Genomic DNA, 22,108 nt, shown 5'->3' on the forward strand with positions numbered 1-22,108 from the left:
TCTCTCTCTCTGTCTCTCTCTCTTTCTCTCTCTCTCTCTCTCTCTCTCCTTTAGTAGAGCCGTGGCCTCAACTCACGGCGTTGGCAACGTCTACTTCTAAACTATGGAATGTTTTCACATTGACAATAGAATTACTCCGAACAAGGGGCAGGGAAAGGCTGTCCAAGTTCATGAGACAGTGCATTACTGAGAGCTCATTGGGGATCACACAGCACAGAGACACTGACAGTCAGACACCAAGCCCGGGCCTGGCTCTAGATGTATTTTTTCTTGAGGTACCAGTAGGCAAAGTAGCCCATCCCGCCCAGGGAGCCCATGAGGAAGGAGGCCCCAAAGAAAGATGGCGGTTTCCGCTTGACCAGCCGGAACGCGTTGGGGATGACGGCTGACAGCAGCGTGGTGTGGATGTCACCAAGGACTTTCCGGAAGGCAAAGCGTTTCTGGACCCTCTCGAAGAAGGACTGCAGGTTGGGCCGGCTGCCATCTTCCCAGTATTTCTTGGACAGTCCCAGGAACTTGAGGCGATGCAGGGTGGCTCCCAGAAGGACGTCAGCCAGGGTGAAAGCACAGCCGCACAGCCACAGCTCACATTTCTGTCCTAGAGGGGGAGAGAGAGGGGATGGGGGGATGGGTGCGGGAGGCATCAGCTTTTCTCCCCCCACACACTCGCTCTTCTCTCATGGACTCCTGGTCTGCCTGCCATAGCATTTCCCCAAGGTCGTTCACTCCTGTACAACTTGAATGATTCTGGCCATGTCCTTACACCACCCCTACGATCCTTTTTTTCATTTAAATCAACTGACTTTTTATATGTGCAAGGACTGAGCTTTGGGAGTTCAAGATTTAGATATTGGGCAACAAGAGAAACCAGTAAAGGAGCATGAGAAGGAGCAGCCATGGAGGTGGGAGACGACCCAGGACAGTGGTGTGTCCTGGAAACCAAGATAAGGAAGTGTCCCAAGGAGAAGGGCATGCTCAGGTGGGTTCAAATGCTACGGAGAGGTCAGGAGGCAGCCTGAGAACGGTGATTGCGTTTGGCAGCCGGTGACCTTGGTTAGAGCAGCTGGAGTAGATGCTGACAACAAAAGGCTGGTTGGAAGGACTCCAAAAGAGAAAGGGACAAGAACTGGAGATGGCAAGCCAAGATCACTCTTTCAAGGAGTTTTGCTGTCACGGGAAGGATGCACTCAGAATCTGAGACATGTCAAGAGTGGTTTTGTAAGTTGGGAGGAAGAAACCAGCATGTTGGTGGGAATGATATTGCCAGGGGGTAAATGATTCTCCAGGAGAGAGTGGAGAGAATTCCTGTGTGATGCCCTTCGGTGGATGAGCGTGGAGGGCGTCTAGTACACAAGGAAAGGGACTGGTCTTAGCTAGTCAAGGGCAGTTCAGCCCTGGTGATAAGAGGGAGTGTGGGGTACCATAGTGCATCGAATCAAAGTCGCCATCAAATGTAAGACATCCACCCCAGATGTCTTACAGAGAACAAGTGATGCCAATTAAACTGTTGATTGAGAAACACACCAGTTTCAGAGATGTCAAGGTACGATCTAACAAAGATGCATCTTAGAATTGAGAAAATAGACACTAGTACAGCTAGACGCTAGTGCTGACGGGTAGGTAGGTGTGGGGGTCAGAGCTGTGAAGGTCTCTTCCTAATGTTTCCATGTTCTCAGTGATACAGAAAGACAGTGATCCGTTGAGAGTGAGGATGTGGGCGAAGCGGTTGGAGGGTTGAGGAGAAAGGAGAAGGTATTAAGCAGTCGTCTGGAAAGGGAACAGTGGGAGGCCCAGGGCAGCAGGAAGGCCACCTAAGGCCAGTGGTCATGAATCCAAAGTGAGAGCAGCCAGCACTCTCGTGTTTCTCCAGCCACATGTAGGTTCACAGGTGCACGTGCTGAGTAGGTGACAAGCTGGGACTACTCCGGTTTGAGGTTTTGCAAAGTGGGTACAATGAAGCAAGAGAAGGGTGGGGGAGTGGAAGGGCCAGGCAAGGGGCGTACTTGTGATGGTCAGGGAATCATCACTCGGTACAGGGAGAGGTGAGCATGAGGGGGGTGCAGGGCAGTGAAAGGAGGCAGGATCAGGGGTGGAAGGCCCCAGCTTCAGACTGGATGAGTGTAGACAGATTTGTAGACCAAGGACTGAGCCCTGGGGCACTTCAAGGCTTAGATATTGGGCAATGAGAAACCAGCAAAGTTTCGTGAGGAGGGGAACCCTTTGAGGCGAGTGTGGTGTGATTTCCTTAATCCTCACAACAATCCTATCTGGTAGGTGCTTTTATTATCCCTGTTTTACAGATGAGGAAACAGCGGCACAGAGAAGTTCAGTAACTTGGCCAAAGCCACACAGCTGTGTGACCTTGAGCAAGTCCCATCTCCCCGAGTCTCAGTTTTTTTATCTGGAGGATGTACATGCCTTTATCTGTCATATGTATTAAGCTGGTATGTTCCAGGCACTGTGCTGAGTGCTTTTAATTTTTACGAGTCCAACAAGGTGGGGTTAAGGTTTTAAGTTGCATTATTATCATCCCATCTTACAGATGAGGAAACTGAGGCCCCAATAGGGAAAGCACCTTGTCCAAGTCACACAGTAGAGGCAGCAAAGCTGAAACTCCTAACTGTCTGACTCTAAGCAAATCTGTCTGACTCTAAACTCTTTTAGGACACTACGCTCCACGACTTTCTAATATATACACAGTAGGGGTGTGTGTGTGTGTGTGTGTGTAAGCTAAAAGTGTAGCAGCGTCTGTTGCATAGGCTCCATAAATTTGCAGAGTTGAATAGACAAGACTAATAGGCTACCCAAAACAGCAATGGGAAGGTCCAGGATGAAATTTGAAGGACTGTGGCAAAGATGGAATGTAAAAGGAAAAAGGAGCCGAGTAGTGTGGAGAGGGTGCTCCAGGCTGGAAGAACTACAGGAGCAAAGGTGTGCATGTGGGAATGAAGCTGGTATGCTCAGGGTCCAGAGAAGAAAGCCACTTGAGAACAGGAAGTTATGGTCAGAGAGTCGGGGGGAGCCTGGATGTCGGGCTGCAGCATGAAGAAACCATAAATACATCCTCGAGCAGGGCAAAGGTCACCATCACCACCACCACCATCATCACCTTCACCAACCTTTATTAAATACCTACTATGTGCTAACTGTGGATCTACGCACTGTATGTGTATTACATGTATTATTTCATACAATATCTCAGTGTCTCTCTGAGGTAGGTCTTTTTACTATCCCCATTTTATAGATGGAAACTGAGGTCCAGGGAGGTGAAGTACCTGATCGATGGTCACTCAACTAGTGAGTGGCCAAACTAGGACTTAAAGCTAGGTCTGTCTGACTCCATGGCCCATGATCCTAACCACCTGGGAGGTCCTCTGAGATCTTTGGAATAAAAGAGGTTAGTACTGGGCAGGGACGGGGGGCTGGATGGGACCAGCACCCACCCACCTCAGGGCTGGTACCCACCTTCGTTCTCAAGCTTCCTCTTCTCCAGCTCAGCCTCGATCTGGTCCAGCACCATGGCCAGCTCCCCGAGGATCTTCTTCAGGTAGCTCACATCGTCATGCTCCAGGATCTTGGCCTGGGGAGCAGGATAGGCAGGAGCCAGAGGAGCTGAGTCGGCTTCAATAGAACCAGGATGACCAGAGCTTGGCCCAAACCCCTTCTGCAAACCCAGCCTCCCAATATCCTGCAAGAGTATAGGGTGCTCCGCGGTTACAAAGCACCCTCATCTGGTGCTCACAACACTCCTATGAGCTTGACTTCCTGCCCAGATCCCTTTCACGCAGTTTGTACTCTCAGACACCAGCTGCTGTGAGGGATGGTTGATAGCAGCTCGTAGCTGCCCCTTCTCCGGAGAATTGCTCTTAGCCAATGAGGAGCTGCCTGGAAACACTTGGGAAGTTATCCCACATCCCCCAACCCCCCACCAGGCAATCTGTAGCCAATGACTGACTGAGGTATAAAAGGCTGGTTGCTTGCCTCAAGGTGGATTGACTTTGTGGTGCCCCTTATGCTTCAGAGCTTCCTGTGGGATCAGGTGAACTTTGCCCCTTTTTCCTTCCTGCCCCTCCCATCCTTACCAGGGTCTCCTCAAGGCCACACTCACCCAAGGACCTCTGTTCAATGCTCTGCTATTAGGGACACAGCCCAAGACATGGGGAAACTGAGGCTCCAGAGGACAGTGGCTTGTCCAAGGTCAGAGAGCCAGGAAATGACAGAGAGGACAGGGTTGGAAAAGCAAGGCAGGGAATTTTCCATTTCGTGTTATCCGCTGGTCCCCTTCTTAGAACCAGTCTTCTCCCAGTCATTCTTTTCCATGGAAAAGATGGTGGGAAAGAGGACTGAGCAGGCCTGGAGTCACTTACCATGAGCTTCTTCTGTTTAGAAAGGTAGGGCTCTGAAAGCTGGGGTTCCTCTTCATGGTCCAATTTCATGAGGTCTGTCGTGGCATTGGCTAAATGTCCTGGGGAAGGAATAGGAAAGGTCCTGTCTTATCAATGCCCAACGTCGCCCCATTCCTTTCCCCATAGACTTGGTCCCATCCAAACACTGGTCTGGGAATGAACCATATCAAAGGCCAAAGGTCAGATGCCAAACTGCCCGAGGCTCGGGATAGTGGGAAGGACAGATGCAGAAAGAAATCGCTATGACACAGCAGGATGGATCCACGAGGAAGAGTGAACAGAATGCTGTGGGAGCCACAGGGCCACCCGCCTGGGGCACAGGCATCCAGACCCCTCACTGAAGACAGTCCACCTTGGAGGATGAGTAGGAGTTTTCCAGACATGGAAACGCTGAACTTGGACACACGCGTCCTTCAGTGATTGTCTCCCCAACCCCCTTCTGTAGAGGGGCTAAATAACGTTCCACACTCGTAAATGACAAGCAGGTTTTGAACCTGGGTCTGTCTGATTCTTCATCTAGTGTTCACTCACTGTACCCCTACGAGGAAAGTCTTGGTTACTGCAAGAAAAACTGTAAGAGACCTTTGGTGTCTGGAAACTTTCACTTTTGGTGAGGCAACTTCCCTGGGGACTTAGGGACTCGATGACCCATCTTTCCTGGGAAAACTGGCCTTGATGCCAAAAAGGCAATGGTGACAGAAAGTGAGTCAATGATGGAATTGAAGCCAGCATCTTGAGAATTATTCTTAACGGGAGGGAGGAAGTATCCTGTAATGTAACTTCAAAAATCTTTGAAAGTCTAACTGTAAACAGGGTTTTACAAGAGGAGGTGGAAATATTAAGTGGTATAAGATCTTGGGTTCTATTCCCTCAATGGGGCAGGATTTCTCTGTAATTCTTGGCCAGTAAGTCTGGATAACGGTGGGTCAAGTGTGTGGTGCTGCCCCATCCTGCTCTGCCCTCTGCCGTGAGCCCCAGCTCGACTTTGACATCCCTTAGGCTTCTCGAACACATTCTGGCTCATCTTCCCTGCTGCTCCTGCTCCTCCTCTGCAGTCTCCCCAAATTGCAGCATCCGTCCCCCACACTAAGCTAAGCCAGATGCCGCAACCCCTCCTTCGCCCTTCTTTCCACCCCAAATCAGTCCCAGGTCCTGCTGATTCTTCTCTGTAATCTTTCTCATATTTATCTTCAGCTCTCTATCCCTGTTCTTCTCTTGCCTGGTTCATTTTGACTCACAGTCTGTCTGTCTGCACTCTCTCCCCTCCAAGCCTTTCTCCCCACTTCTGCCAGAGAGATCTCCAAATACACACTTGACCATGTCACTCCCTACTTAAAACCCATCCCTGGTTCCTCACTGCCCTCAGCTAATGTCTAAGCTCCTTAAAAGACCCAGCAGGACCCATCTTCTCTCCCATCACGGACTCCACTTTCATTGAGTTCTCCCAATTGTCCCTGTCTCCAGATGGGAACATTTTAGCCACTCCAGATGCTTGGCATTCCCTGAATTGTGCTAGACTATTCCAAATCTCCAGTCCATTGCTCACATTCCTTCCTCCTGGAATAGCCTTCTCCTGTATTCCTGAAAACCCCCTTCCAGATCTAGTTCAAGATCATTTCCTCCACTGATCCTCTAGGAGGTCTGACCACTCATTTGGCCTTTGTCCTCCAGTGTACAGTACAGATTTCTGCCAGAGAATGCAAACACACTAAGAGGTATCGTTGCACAACTTCATTTACATTTTAGTCTATGCAAAATGCCCTTTGGATTTGTGCAGTGCACAACCTATATTGCTGTATATGGAGATTTTGCTGCTAATATACTTATCTCTGGACATATGTCTTCCACTATCTTGTTTCCCCGAAAATAAGACCTAGCCAGATCATCAGCTCTAATGAGTCTTTTGGAGCAAAAATTAATATAAGACGTGGTATAATATAATATAATGTAATACTGGGTGTTATGTTAATTTTTGCGCCAAAAGACACATTAGAGCTGATGGTCCAGCTAGGTCTTATTTTCGGGGAAACACGGTAGAATCAGAGCTTCTGGAGAGCAGTGGCTATGTCAAGTTCATCTCTGTTCTCTTAAAACCCAGTACAGAGGAAAGACAGCCTCTTCAATAAATGGTGCTGGCAGAATTGGATAGCTACGTGCAAAAGAATGAAACTGGACTGCTATCTTTCACCATGTACCAAAATTAATTCAAAATGGATCAAAGACTTAAGCATAAGACCTGACACAATAAACTGCATAGAAGAAAACATAGGTACTAAACTTATGGACCTTGGGTTCAAAGAGCATTTTATGAATTTGACTCCAAAGGCAATGGAAGTAAAAACTAAAATAAACAAATGGGATTATATGAAACTGAAAAGCTTCTGCACAGCAAAAGAAACTATTGACAAAATAATGAGACAACCAACTGAATGGGAGAAGATTTTCGCAAACAGTTCCTCTGATAAGGGGCTAATATCCAAAATATACAAGGAACTCATGAAACTCAACAACAAAAAAACAAACAACCCAATTGAAAAATGGACAGAGGACCTGAAGAGACATTTCTCCAAAGAGGATATACAAATGGCAAATAGACATATGAAAAAAATGCTCAACATCGCTAATCATCAGAGAAATGCAAATGAAAACCACAATGAGATATCACCTCACCCCAGTCAGAATGGCTTTCATCAACAAAACAAATAGTAACAAGTGTTGGAGAGGCTGTGGAGAAAAAGGAACTCTCATACACTGTTGGTGGGAATGCAGACTGGTGCAGCCGCTATGGAAGGCAGTGTGGAGGTTCCTCAAGAAATTACGAATAGAATTACCATATGACCCAGCAATCGCTCTCCTGGGTATCTACCCCAAAAATATAAAAGCATTTCTCTATAGAGACACGTGTACGCCAATGTTCATTGCAGCTTTGTTTACGGTGGCCAAGACATGGAAACAACCAAAATGTCCTTCGATAGATGAATGGATAAAGAAGTTGTGGTACATATACACAATGGAATACTATTCGGCGTTAAGGAAAGATGATATAGGAACATTTGTGACAACATGGATGGATCTCGAGAGAATAATGCTAAGTGAAACAAGTCAGACAGAAAAAGCAGAGAACCCTATGATTTCACTGATATGTGGTACATAAACCAAAAAGAACAAGACAAACAAATGAGAAACAAAAACTCATAGACACAGACAATAATTTAGTGGTTACCAGAGGGTAAGGGGGTGGGGGGTGGGTGATGAGGGTAAAGGGGATCAAATATATGGTGATGGAAGGAGAACTGACTCTGGGTGGTGAACACACAATGGGATTTATAGACGATGTAATACAGAATTGTACACCTGAAATCTATGTAAATTTACTAACAATTGTCACCCCAATAAAATTAATTAAAAAAAAAATTAAAAATGAAAAAAAAAAAAAAAAACAAAAAAAAAAACCCAGTACAGACCTGGCACAGAACAGGAGCTCAGTGAGTGTTGAATGAGTGAAGGAAGGAAGGAAGGAAGGAAGGAAGGAAGGAAGGAAGGAAGGAAGGAAGGAAGGAAGGAAGGAAGGAATGGTATGAGTGAGTGAATGAGGGACCACACTTTTTCAGCCCCTCCCGCTGAGATTTCGCCATTCACTGCCCTATCTCCTGGCCTGATGAAAACCCACAAAACACATTCCCAGGCCTTGCAGCTTCAGGCTATATTAAGCCCCATTGATGTTTTATGAACGTGAAGGTCAAGTACGGCATTTTTTCTCTTGCCAGTCACTGGGCTGCCCATGTGACTCTCTTGAGACTCCAGGAGGGCAGACGAAGCCAAGAGGGGAGACCTTGGACTGATTGGAGGGTCACTGCAGGGCGACTTCTGCGTCCCGTGTGGTCTCTCCCCCAACTCTTCTGCTGGGCTGGAGCCCTGAGAACCTCTGTCTCCTCAAAGAGGAAGCCGGCTGGGCCTGCTGTGGCAGGCAGCTTCACATAGCTCAGGGCAGGGCGGGGGAGTGCCTGCAGCCCCCCAGCAACACTTAGGGACTGCCTCCACCTACTCCAGGCCACCATCTCTGCTCACCTAGATGACAGTTGGGGCTCCTCACTGCTCCACCCATGCTTCTCAGTTGAGTGATCTTTGTAAAATGAAGACATGATCATGTCACTGCCCTTCACGATTTCTCCACTGCTCTTTGGATAAAATTCCAGTTCTGCCAGACCTGCTCCCGAGACTCACCCCATCAGCACGTGCTGCCCTCTTGGGCTACACTTCAACCACACAGAACTTCCTTTCGTTCCCAGAACACATAACACCCTCTCCTACCCGTTGAACCGGAAAGGAGTCTCCCTCTCTTTCCCCTTCTACCTTCTAGTTATCTTTGGACATTGCTGCATTGCAGAATCCTTCCAGGCACCAGAGGCTGGGATGGGCATCTTCTGTGGTCCCCCAGCCTCCATGCTCCCCTTATCATAACACTGATACTAGGTTAAAATTTTCTAAATCGATTTGGTTTTGAACAGGTTATGCATGCATACTTATTTAAAAATTCAAACATTAAAGAATGTACAGTGAAGAGTTAACCTCTCTCCTCTCAACCTGCAGCCTCTTAGTTCTGCTCCCCCACAAGCAAGCTTATTGGCAGCTTCTTGTGTAGTGTATCCTTCCAGAAATACTCCTTGCTTTTGCAAGCATCTGTGTACCACCTCACCCCTTTTCAAATATATTAATGATGGCACACTTAGATGCATTTGTTTGCCTTTACTTTTTTTTGTTCACTAATATCTCATCGAGAGCATTCCATTCTTCTCTGCTTATTTTTTTTTAACAGCTGCACAGTATTCCATTGTATGGGAGTACTAGACTGTATTTATCCAGTTCCCAACTCATGGGCAGCTGGGTATTTCCAACCTCTTGCTAGTACTACCTAGGCTGCAATGAATATCCTTGTACATACTTACTGTACACACATCCAGGTGTAACTGCAGGGCCACCTCCAAGGTGTGGGCCTTCTTATGTTTGATACAGAATGCCAGACTGCCCTCCTGAGAGGTTGTTCAAATTTACTTAGTCTCACACTGTAATGACCTGATCACTGATCTTTCTGCTTCCATCCGAACTATGACCCTGGGATGATGGCTGCTGTGTCTGTCCCCATCTGTCCCCAGCCCCCTGCCCCAGGCCTGGGTCATAAGAAACCTCATAAATACTGTTGACTGAATGTGGACAGGACAATATACATCAATCCTGCGTGTGGTTTGAGGGCTCTCTAAAGGGATGAGATTGGGTTCCACAAGCTGGCCCCTTCCTACTTTGAACATCAGCCTCATTCCTTTGCGAGGGCGGAAGTGATCATTTACTGAGCACCTATTATCTACTTAGAACCATCCCTTTTCCTCGTTTATAGGACCCCATGGTGTCTGCACAGAGCCTGGACCAAAGTCTGTAAACAGTTGTTGATGGGTAACCTGATTTAATCCAACCCCAATTTACTGGGTGCTGGAAACAAAAGGATAACCCAGGCCACAGACATGTCCAGGCTGGCAGTTAGGATAGTGTGTGGGTGATGCTTGAAGCAGAGACCCCACTGGGGGGCTTGCCACATCTGAGCATTCTTCCTTGGTGATGGCAACTCTGATGTCACTCAGTGCCCTGGGCTGCCAACTAGAGCACTGACTTCCCTGGGCCCCAACTCTAGATGTCTGGGGCTGGGACTCCTGCGGGGAGATGCCCCAGCTCCCCATGAGCAAGACAAGCCTCTGGGGAGACAGATAGCCCTGTTACCACTCTATGGGATAGCAAGACAAGAGTAGGCGCCAGGAGAGGGGAATGAGAGAGAGAGACAGCCAGAGAAGGAGAGAGCGAATGCGATGAAAGGCCAGAGAGAATGATGGAGAGAAAGCAAGCAAGAGGCAGAGAGAGACACAGCGAGAGACACGGAGGGAGACAGAGAGAAACAGGGAGAGTCAGGAAGAGGGAGAGAAGGAGGGAAAAGAGGAAGAGACACACTAGCGAGAGGAAGAGGAGGAGGAGGAGGGAAAGGGAGAAGGTGGGCAAAGAACAGGGTCTCCGTGCGGGGGCTCGTGCGCCCCGCCCCAGGCACTCACTGCGGATCTCGGCCGTGGCGTACTTGGGGATCATGGAGTCGGTGGTGAGCTCGGGGTGCAGGATGCAGCCGTGCGTGTAGGCTTCCATGGGAAGTGCGTCCAGCAGCTCGCGGTACTGCAGCACCCGTGCGTGCTGCGGGCTGCCCGCCTCGGGCATCAGGGCCACCACGTGCTCTGCGAGGCACAGCCAGGGGCTGGACTGGGGACGTGGGCCCTGCCTCCACTGGCCACCCCCAATTCAGGAAGCCCAGCCTCTGGTACCCCAAAACCCCAATTCCAGCATCCTGGAATCCCAAAATGTCATGGCCCAGAGGTCCTGGGCCCACGCCCTTTCCCAGACTCCTTGAGATAAAGTCCCGTCCAGCTGAAAGGGGGATCCTAGTGCTGCCGCGCGCCTACCTCTCCGTACTGGAGCCCTCCAAGCTGTTCCCTGAGGGGCCCCTTGTTGCCAGACTTCAAGAGAAGCCTGGATGCTGAAAACTAAACTCTCCTTGATTTTTAAATGTTGGCAACATATTCATATCTTTTTTAAACGGTGGGCCTTGATCCCCTCTCAGCTGCTGTTGGCAGCCTGTGGGCAGTGGGCAGTGAGCTCCTGAACAGAAGCAAGGCCAGAGGGAGAGGAGGAGGGGCCATGGCGTGCTGCAGGGTTCTGGGGTGTCGGCCCTACTCTGTCTGCAAGGGTCTAGGCTATCTGGGCTCACGTCTGTGAGCTTCCTGGGAGTCTGTGGCCCTGGCTGTGCTTACAGGGTTTCAGGAGGCTGGGCCTCCTGCCGCCCTGGCGTCCCTGGGAAATCTGGGCCCTGTCTGTGGGGACTCAGAATGGGGTCTGGGTCCTGCTTGTGTCTGAGGGGCCCCCAAGGATCTGTGGCCATGCCTGTGACTCTAGAGTTCCTGGAAAATGAAGCTGTAACCCCAGAGCTCCACGCAGGGTGGTGGTGTGTGGACCATGCCCTTTCCCTGGAGTACCAAGGAGGGGGTGGTGGTTTGTGGGGTCCCCGGGGATCTGTGGCTATGCAGTTCCTGGGGGGCATCTGAGGCTTGCCTGTAGCCCTGTGGCTCCTTTCGGGGCAGACTGGGCCTGGCCCGTGGCCCCAGAGCTTTCTCCCGGCTTGCCAGGGCTCTGGGACGGCGCCGGAGCCTGTGGGGTCCCGGGTGGGTGCGGCCACCGTATGTACCTCCGGTGAAAGTGCGCTCCACGTAGTCGATGATCTGGTCGTAGTCGCTGATGATGTTGTCGCGGTGGATGATGACAGGCACCTCCTCGCCCAGGTTGAGCCGCATGAACCACGGCTCCTTGTGTTCGCTCTGCGGCAGGCTCACGTCCCGCTCCTCACACGCCAGGCCCTTCTCGGCAATCACCAGCCGCACCTGCAGGCGCCAGGGTCAGAGCGGGGAAGGCGGGCAGACACACAGGGGGGTCTGCCCAGGGGGGGGCATGTGGGAGGGAGGTCAGAGGTCACACACAGGACGGGACACCGTGGCTTCCAGCCCATTCTTGGGCACGTGGCGGGGGTGGGGGGTGGGGGGGTCATCTCCCAGGGGCCTGGGGCCTGGTGGTTACGGGGCTGGGTTTCACAGCTGCACATACCCGGGATGGGATTCCTGGTTCTGCTGTGTGAGTTCGGGCAAAATCTTTAAACTTTCTGAGCTTCAGTGTCCTTATTTGCAAAATGGAAGTATTAATAGGACCAACCCAATGTCTGGTATATAAATGGCACTCAATGCACAACCAACATTACCATGATTGGACTCTCAGCCTGGCCTCGAGGGATGGAGTTGGCCAGGAAATTTGCCGAAATTCTTATCATCAGCAGCTAATTATTTCAAATTATTTGAGAAACAAAATGAGGTGAAAAGTAATTTGCCGACATTGGTCAAGCCCTTTACTGCCCCAAACACCTTCCCCTCTGTTTTTTTATGGATGCTCACAACAGCCTTCTAGAAGATGGCAGCGTGGGGACTATGTCCCTGTTTTTCTTGATGAGAACACTAAAGCCCAGAGAGGGCAAGTAACTTACCCAAAGTCACACAGCAATTTAGCAGCACACCTAAACCTGAAAGAACTGGTTCCTGACTGCCAGACCAGTGGTCTCTACCCTGGGGGCTCCTTCCAGGGTGTCCTAGACCTGCCCCCTCCTTAGTCTTTCCCTATGTCTCTAGGGGGTCTCAGACAAACATTGAGCTGGTGGAAGCTAATGGAAAGCCTTGAGGCTGGGGCATGTCCTGACCCAGCCCAACCTTTCTGAGCTGGAATACAGTTAGTGATCACCTAGTTCAATTGTCCCTTTCCTGTGGACTGAGACTCAAAAAGAAGGTGGGACTTGTCCAAGGTCCCCCAGCAAAAAGCGGGTGACTCCACCTCTCCTGAGCATCTATGTCCCCCAAAACCCAGGTGGAAGCTCTGGGGACTGGACATCCCCAGCCTCCCTCCCGATGCCAGGAGTTAAAAGCCCAGAAGGGGCAGCATGGAGTCATGTTCAGAACCTTGGACTGGGTGCCAGACTATGTTAGTTCAAATCCCAGCTCTAGCACTTACTTGCCCGATGACTTGGCTTTACAAATAGCCTTCCACCTGTGTGCCTCAGTTTTCTCACCTGTCCAATGGGAGTCCCTCAGAGAGTTGTTGTGAGAATTAGATAATTAGTCACTGAGGAACAGTGCCTGGAATAGAGTAGAGGTAATGTGACTTCACTACTTGCATTAGATTAGGTTTTGAAGGCATACAGACCTGGATTTGAGGCCTGGTTTGGCTGTTTATTTGCTGTGTGACCTTGGGCAAGTCACTTGACCTCTCTGATCCCTAGTTTCTGTGAAATGAGGAATTTAGTCCACTCCTTCAAGGCTGGCTCGAGGTTGAGATGGGATGATGTGGGTAAAGTCCCAGCAAAGGAGGTTAAAACATGGATTCTAACATCACTATTATCACACACACACACACACACACACACACACACACACACACACAGACTGTCCTACCCCCCTGATTGATGTCCTAGAATGCTTCATGCCCTACGCTCACAGATCACAAGAACACTCCCTTCTGTTTGGTGAACTGTGGGGAGGGAGAGGTAATTAGCCCCCAAAGCTCCAACACTCCTTCACAGATTCCTTTGCTCTGTTAGGCAAAAGCAAGTCCTTCAGATGGCACGGGGGGGGGGGGGGCAGGCACCCTGTCTCTGCCACGGCAACGCTGTGTGACCTTAGAGCCATCGCTGCCCCTTCCTGAGCCTCCTCTTTCTAATGATTAACCCAGGGGCTGCAACCCTGCTGGGAGCTGACACTATGTTCAGACCACGCAGGAGACAGGGCTGTGGGAGGGAACTGCTGGGTCTGTCTGAGAGACAGAGAGGAATGGTGGCAGAGAGTAAGTACGCGGGGGTGGCGTCTGTTGGGTCTGGGTGTGTGAGTGTGCGAGTATCTGAGTGCAAGTGCCTGAGCATGAGCGGCAAATGTGTGTGTGTGTATGTGCGTATGCGTGCATGAGTGTGGGTGTGTATGCATGAGTGTACCAGTAAGTATGAGTATTCAAGTATTGTGTGAGCACATGTGCATTAGTGTGGATATGAGTATGAATGAGCGAGAGCACCTGTGTATGTGTATATTTGAGCTCATGGGTGGTGACAGTGCCCTGGAGAAGCCCCAGAGCAGTTGAGGCTGGAGTTCATTTGTCTGCAGCCCAACTGCCCCATTCCCCTCCTGGCCTCCTCCTGCCTCAGAGACCTGGCTCTGCCCAGTCATCCAGCGTCTGGGCCAACTTGGGGCCTGTGAATGGGTGGAAACAGAAACCAAACTAAACCTTTGCCCTTGGCATGTCCAGACATTTGGACTCTGTCTTGGCATGGCACTTGCCCCCAGGGACCACTCCTGGACCATGACCTGGGACTCCAGGGTGGGTGCCACGTGGGGCTGCTGCCTGGGAAGGGGACTATCTTTAGAGGCATAACAGTCCTGCTTGGAGCTGCCTTGGGTCACTTCGGCAAGCATCCAAGGAGACTTCCTCCTTTCGCTGAGCTGTAGGCCAGAGCCATGTGCCATCTGCGGGGGAGGGGTATACGGGAGGAAGCCAGGCCCAGGTGAAGGGCAAGCAGTCGCCAAGGCCATCTGCCATCTCTACCTCCTGGGGGCTGGACCAGACTCAGGTGGTCACCACTCAGTGTGAACAGATATCAACCATCTCTGGACAAATTGCGGTTGCCTAAAATATACCCACTGGTGTTTCATTGTCATGATCAGGCACTGTCATGCCTCACTCAAGCCCTTGTTGATGAGGCAACTGTGATGGGTTGGGTTGGTGCCTCTTCTCTGTCATTTAGTTGCTGTGTGACTTTGTAAAAGACACTTAGCATCTCTGAGCCTCAGTTTATTTATCTCAAATACCTTATTTTAAATTAATAAACTTTATATCTTAGAGCAGTTTTAGTTTTACAGAATCAAATGCCTTTTTTTTATGTAAAACCTATTACAGTTTATACATTTGTCACTTTCCAACACTTATTTATTAAGTGGCTACTCTGTACCAGGTCCTGTTCTAAGTATGGGAGACTCAGCAGTGAACAAAGATCGCTGCCCTCAGGGAGCTGACATTCTAGTGGGGGCAGACTGATAATAAGCAGTTAAAATGATAGGGTATGTAAAAGATGATGAATGCCTCAGAAGACAGGAAAAATACAGCAAGGTAAAGGGAATTGGGGATGCCAGGGAGACAGGTGACAATTTTAAATAGGGTGACCCATTGCGGCTGGCCTCTCTGAGAATGTAACCTTTGAGCAAAGGCTTGAATGAAGTAAGGGAGTGGTCTACAAAGGGATCTGGGGAAGACTGCTCCAGGCATAGGGACCGCCAGTGCAAAGGCCCTGGGGTGGAAGCATGTCTGAAGTGTTTGAAAAGGCCACATGTAAGGCCAGCGTGGCTGGAGCAGGGTGGGTGAGGGAGAGGAGGGGAGAGGTCAGAAACGAGCATACACGGGAAACTTATAATCCAGACTCCCAGACCCAAGGATCCATGAATAAATTCAGGGAGTCCTTGATCTAGGATGGGAAAATTACATGTTTATTTCAGTAATCTCAAACTGACATTTAGCCTTTTCTTCAATTATGAGTGTAGGTGACAAAGCAGGGTAGTGTTAGCAGTGCCTATAACATTGTCACCACTAGGATCAGATATTTTCATCATTTTACAGTTGTCAGCAGTTACACTCATCACGACTTCAATATTACAGTAGTTATCATTGCTGTCACTAGATTGTGTTATATAATGGGTTAATATGGAAACATATGTCATTATGTAACAAATCTGTTTTAAAAAGTATGTCAATAGCTGTACTTGAATATGACTGGTTTCCTTTCCAATCTAATAATCCTATGTATTTTATTTTATTCAATTAAAACCATTGTTCTGAGAAAGGTCCACAGGCTTCCCCAGATTGATGAGGGGTTCATGACCCAAGCAAGGCTGGGATTCTGCATAAGGGTTTGAGGCCATTATGAGGACTCTGGCTTTTTCCCAGAGGGAACTGGGGAGCCACTGCAGGCTTCTGAGCAGAGTGGTGAGATCTGCAGCTCCCCCCTGTGGGCCTCCTGGGGACGGGGTAAATGGTCAAGTGCATTATTATGTACAGGGCTGGGGGCCAGAGCCCAACAGCTTGAAAGGCAAAGCCAGAGTGGGAGGTAGAGGTCATTGACTTCCCTCCTGCTGTGTCTGGAAGAGGGCCTTTTAGAGACATGTTCCGTCTTGGGTATCAGGGCCCAGACCCAGGCCTCTTACTCCTGGGGGCCAAAGGCTGGGACAGGGGCTCCCCATAGGTACATCCAAGACAAGGGCAGACCCTGAGAGGATGGGGTGAGGGAACCTTGAACCAGGCTTGCTGTGCGGAGCCAGGATGGATCTCTGAGACTCACTCTGGTGGAAATAACAACAGTAATAATAGTTAACTCTTACATAGCACTGTTCTGAGACCTTTACCTGTATTAACTCATTCAATCCGGACAAAAACCCAACGAGGTAAGTAATCGTATTATGCTCATTTTACAAGAGGAAACAGGCACAGAGATAATAAGTAACTTGCCCAAAGTCACACAGCTAGTAAATAGCAATCTTGTTTTTATAAAAAAACTGGCTGGTATGAGGACAGGATGCTGAGAGGGCTAGGGGCACATGGACGTAGGGCAGTCCTTCCTGCCTGGGGATGGAGGGAGGCAGCTTGCATCAAACACCTAGTCCATTTTCCTGTTGTGGAAACTGAGGACCAGAGAGGGTCAGGACTTACTTGAGGTCACACAGCCAGTAAGCGGGAGTGCCAGCACTAGAATGATGGTGTTTTTGATTCCCTGCACTTTTTGCCCCTCTGAACCTCTCCTCCCCAAAGGAGATGGGTCTGGGGTCGGGAACAGTCTAAGAAATACCCTAACATCAGTACCAATTAGAGCCTCCTCTGAACCCCATGGCGCCAAACGATCACCTAGGCTGGTACCTGAAAGTTCACTATTAGGGTGCAGTTTCTTAAGGCGCTGAGCTAAGTGTGTGAACGTGCATATCGTTCAGTCTTCACAACCCTCTTCATCACCCTCTGCATATTCCTAAGCATAGGAGGGAGCTGAGACCTAAGAGAGGTGAAGACACTTGTGTGACAAAGTCACAGAGCTAGAAAGTGGCAGTTGGGGTTTGACCTTGTGTCTGGTAAGTGTAGGTACACCTCCTGAGTGCTTGCTATGTGCCAGGTGCTGTGCTAGGTGATTTATATGGAGACATTTACTGAATCCTCCCAATGACCCTATTGGGGAGGGGAAGACGCTATTAATATTCTCGATTTACAGATCGGATAACTGAGGTAAGGAGGTTAAGAAACCTGCTCAGGATTCCCCAGGTGGTCAGTGGTGGAGCCAAGATGGAAGCCTGTGCAGTCTGGCCCCCGAGTCTGGGCCCTGGACCCCTCACTGTCCTGCTGTCCTCTGGCTCTGGAATAGTCCCCAGATGCCCCATGGAGCCACCAGCATGCCTGGGGGTGGTCTGTTTCTGCCATCAATAGTTCATGTACCATTAAGGACAGACTCCTCACATGCTCCCCATGGGGAACTGCTCCCTGGTGCAGGCAAGGCCCTTCAGGACTAAAGGGAGGGAAGGAAACTTACCTGCTAAGCTCCTACTACATGCCAGACACTTAACATACATCCATGTCCTCTCAATCCCCCAGAAATTCTGCAGGGTGGGATGCAAATGTCCCCTTTTATAGATGAGAATGTCGAGGCACAGAGAGGTGAAGTGACTTGTCCAAGGTCCCACAGCCAGTAGCACTCAAGAAGAGATTGGAACCCAGGACCATCTGACTGTAGAGTCCTTGCCCTTTCTGCCAGAACCTGCCATGGGCCCCTGGGCAGGAGGAAGGCCCTGGCAGGGGAGGCAGTAGGATGCCCAGGCTGGCTTGATCAGAGGCTTGGTCACAAATGGGGTTGCGGTAGGTGGTCTCCTCCCTGACTGAGGGACCATTTTAGCCCTGAGCTCAGGCTGAATAGGAAGTATTCCATAGCGGGAAGAGCAGGAGGCTCCTTTAGGGGGATGGTATTGGGGGTGCCATCCTTCTGCCTCCCATGCAGTCCCAGCCACAGGGGCTTGCCTCCTAAGGTTCTGGATGGGAGGAGATTCTGGCATGTGGAGGTCAGGCTGATTCATCTCCAAACCTCCGGCCACTTGCATAGAGCCTGGCACACAGTAGGTGTTCGGCATGTATGTGTAAAATTCATGGACAAGGACCAGTGTGACTTTGGTTAACCCGACCCCTCCTTTACCTAGCACTCTAACGACATCATAACATCCATTATTAACAAAGCCTCGACTCTGTGCCAGGCACTGCCATCGGCACGTTTTGTGCACCATCTCATTTCACCATCAAACAGCACTCTGAGGGAGGTATTGCCATTAGTTCCATTTTACAGATTACAAAACTGAGGCTTTGGAGAGGCAAAGTGACCTGTCCAAAGCCCCACAGTAAGTTACTGGGGAAGACAGCTCTTCTACTGGGGATTATCTGGACTCAGAGTCTATACCCTAAACTGGGGTTACCCAAAGGGAGATCTTTGGACCAGCTTCATCAGCATCACCTGGTAGCTTGTTAGAAATGCATCTTGAGCCAGACCTACTGAGTCAGAATCTCTGGGATGGGACCCAGCAGTCCGTGCTTTAACCAGGATCATGCAGTGATTCTAAAGCAGTCAAGTTTGAGTAGTGCCAATCTAGAACACTGATTTATACCGCCTCTTCAACAACCCTCTCATCCATCCCGAGAGGTGTTGGAATTAGAAGTTGCTATTATTATTATCCCATTTTCCAGATGATAAAATTGAGCCTGGGCCAAGACTCAAACCCAAATCTTTTGATTCCAAGGCACGTTTCTCTTTACAGAAACGGTTTCTCCATCTGGAAAATGAGTGAATGACCCAAAAGGATCTTCCAGGAAGAAGAGGAGTCGGAGGGCCAAGCATTGGGGCCTGAATGCTGGGTCCTGGCCGTGGTGCTGAATCTGGTGCCCCACGAACAGGTCAACCGCCGAGGGCGAGAGACTGCGCCCCTAGAGGCACTCGTGTCTTACCCGCGCAGTGCCGGGCGCTCACCCCCAGGAGCGGGAACCCCAATAAGTCAGCACCAGGCTGGATTCCCAACTGCCCCTCAACTCCCCTGGGTCTGAGAAGGGGCGGAGAGGCTATCTGTGCCTTTAAGAGCAAAACAGATCTTAAGGCCCGGCAGGTCTGAGAACGTGAGTTAACTCCTTCCTTCTCAAGATAAGGGTGTGGGGGGCGGGGGGGTGTCGGAGAGGGGTGGGACGCTAGAGACAGACCCTCGAAGCCCCGGTCAGAGGAAGGCCCCCAACCAGGCGGAGGCGCAGAGGAGCTGTGACCTGCGGGGGCCTGTGGTATCTAGGACAGCAGCGCAGAGGGAGGGCCTGCGATAGAACTACGGGGGCTGGAGGCCGGACCCCAGGAAGCGCCCCCCCTCCGTCCCCGCAGCAGCCGCCCCCTCCAACAGGCCGCCTTCCCAGCGGGGCCCATTCCCTTCCGCTTGCCTTTCTTTGTCTCCTCTCAGCCCTCCAACAGACCGGGTCTTTTGGGAGGGAAAGAGGATGGGTATTCCTAGAACTGGGGACGATGCTCGTGGGGCCCAAGGCAGGGCCAGACCCCCCGGGGAGGGCAGCCCCGCGGCTCCCGTCCGTCCTCCGGCCCCGAAAGCCCAGATTCCACCCAGCAGACCCTCGCCCGCTCATTAGACCCGTAAGCCCACCGAGCTCCCCTCCCCCAGCGCCCTAGCCCCCAGGCCGTCCGGTTCCCCTGCTTTCTCAGGCTGTACCTTCTGGGAGCTGAAGGACTGGGTCCAGTGGTACAGAACCAGGCTCTCCTTGGGCCAATGGGCGGGGCTGGACGCCTCGGGCGCGTCGGGGGTCTCGGCGGGCTTGGCTGCATCGCTCTCCAGCGCCGAGATGGGCCACCAGCTGCAGTTGGTGGGGGTCAGGTTGTTGGGGGTCGCCATGACAGCACGGAATCAGAGGCAGGAAAGACAGAGGCTCCGGCAGTAGCGGCTCTCTCTCGCCCAGCATCACATGGCCTCGCGGAGCCTGTCCCTCTCCTTCGCTCGCTCCCTCCCTCCCCTCTCCGCGAATGTCATTACTCACTGGGCGAGAGGGGGAGGGGGCGAGGGGATCCCGGGAGCTCCTTCCCTCTTCCTCCCCTGGCCCGCCCCTGGCCAGTGCGGGACGAGCCACCAGCCACCGGTCCTCTGTCGGGCTCCGTGGAGCCATGGGGAAGTGGGCCATGCCCCCCAAATACCTCATATCTGGCCAATCGCTGGCAGATGATCCCACCATTATAAACGCATTCTGTTTCTCAATCTTCTGAGAAGCAAATATTTCTTTAGGACAACTGGTGTTATGGATCCACTGCTTTTAAAATTAGTGTCTGTAAACAGCTTGTCTCTCTTTGAAGCTTTTTTCTGACTTTTCTCCTGAAGAACCTCTAAGGGCAGAAGGGAACAAACTGGCTTATTGTGTGTCCAGGCACTGTTGTAAGGGCTTTACAGTCACCCACTCATTTAGCCCTCCTGATAATCCTATTAGCCTCATTTTACAGAGGAGGAAACCGAGGCACAGAGACGCACGTGCCTTTGCCCAAGGTCACCTAGCTAGTAAGTGGTGGAGCTGAAATTAGAACCCAGGCTGTCTGGCTCCAGAGTCTTAAACAGCAGCACAGCTCACATTTATCATCCCAAGCACTTTACATGCATCATCTCATTTCATCTGCAAAATATTTCCCAGATGAGGAAGGTGAGACTCAGAGATATCAGTCATTGGTCCAAGGTCACATCTTCACCCCAGGAGACTGAGGCACAACTAGAAGAGCCCATAGAAAGCCTGTAACACCTTTGCCGTTACAGTTTATCCGAAACTTTCATGGGACCTTTACATAAAGTTTTGTAATATACCCTTGCTTTCCTGACTATAAATATTGTTTTATTTACCATTGAGCAAATAGATGCTCCTGAAAAATAAGCTTCTCAGTTTGTGCCCCCCCAACTCCCACCATGCTACCAAGGACTCTTAGGCACATTACTCTCCTAGAATGACAAGTATGGCTCTTGAGCAATCAGTGGCCTTCCTTCTACCAGTAACAAAAGTTCTGTGGCCCAGGGGTTTCCCTTTTTGCTTTGGCTGCCAGGAAGCTTGGAACTAGATTTTCTTCTATTAAGTCCTAGTTGCCACATTAGCCTCCGTGGTTCAGCAAATTCTTTTTCAAAGTGTCTTGTTGTTCATAGTTTGATTTTGCAAAGAAGGATATAGTGTGTGGAGGGAAAATTCAAATGTCTGTGAATTCAGGGGAGTTTAAGACCTTAGAAATTTGATCGAGGTGGAAAACTGGCCCCTACCTTTGTCTTTGCTGACTGTATCCAGGGAGCCAAACTCATAGCAATCACACTCGAATGTGTATTCATCCCCTCAGCAAATATTAATTGTGCACCTACTGTGTGCTAGGCACTTCGATAGCACAAGAGATGTACGGATACATAAGACAGACACTGGCCTGCTCTCTGCACTTTTCACTTAGCAGTACATCTTGAAATGTTTCCTATCAGCACAGGTGTACTTTGTAACAGTCTACATTGTACGGATGCTCCATAATAAATGTAACAATTCCTACTGATGACAGATATGCTGTTTCTAAACAATGCTCTAGTGAATATCCTTATTCATATATATTTGTGAACATGTTGGAGAATAATCTGTATGATAAATTCCTAGACATGAAATTGCTGGATCAGAATATCTCATTGTCAAAGGTCCTTCTGAAGAAGCTGTCCTAATGTATACTCCTCACTAACAATCTATAAAAGTGCTCAATTCCCTGCACCCTTGCCAACATAATATTTTTATTTATTTTTAAAACTTTTTAATTTATTTGATTAAATTTATTGGGGGTGACAATGGTTAGTAAAATTGTTTCAAGTGCACAATTCTGTACTACATCATCTAGACATCATATTGTGTGTTCACCACCCAGAGTCAGTTCTCCTTCCACCACCATATATTTGGCCCCCTTCACGGAGTAAATACTTGTTGACTTAAATGTAAAT

General features: G+C 50.0%; 1 protein-coding gene across 1 annotated transcript; it reads right to left on the bottom strand.

The window, feature by feature from the left end:
- Positions 1 to 241: 241 nt before the first annotated feature.
- Positions 242 to 20,125, bottom strand: GDAP1L1 (ganglioside induced differentiation associated protein 1 like 1). Its single transcript, XM_081034518.1, has 6 exons — positions 19,835 to 20,125; positions 11,677 to 11,869; positions 10,499 to 10,672; positions 4,368 to 4,465; positions 3,466 to 3,580; positions 242 to 598 (listed from the first exon to the last, which is right to left on the bottom strand). Exons 1-6 carry the CDS (start codon positions 20,012 to 20,014, stop codon positions 255 to 257), a joined length of 1,104 nt encoding a protein of 367 aa, XP_080890644.1. The 5' UTR covers positions 20,015 to 20,125; the 3' UTR covers positions 242 to 254.
- Positions 20,126 to 22,108: the final 1,983 nt, after the last annotated feature.

Source organism: Rhinolophus hipposideros, assembly GCF_964194185.1.
Source record: "Rhinolophus hipposideros genome assembly, chromosome: 22".
NCBI classification, from domain to species: Eukaryota; Metazoa; Chordata; class Mammalia; order Chiroptera; family Rhinolophidae; genus Rhinolophus; species Rhinolophus hipposideros.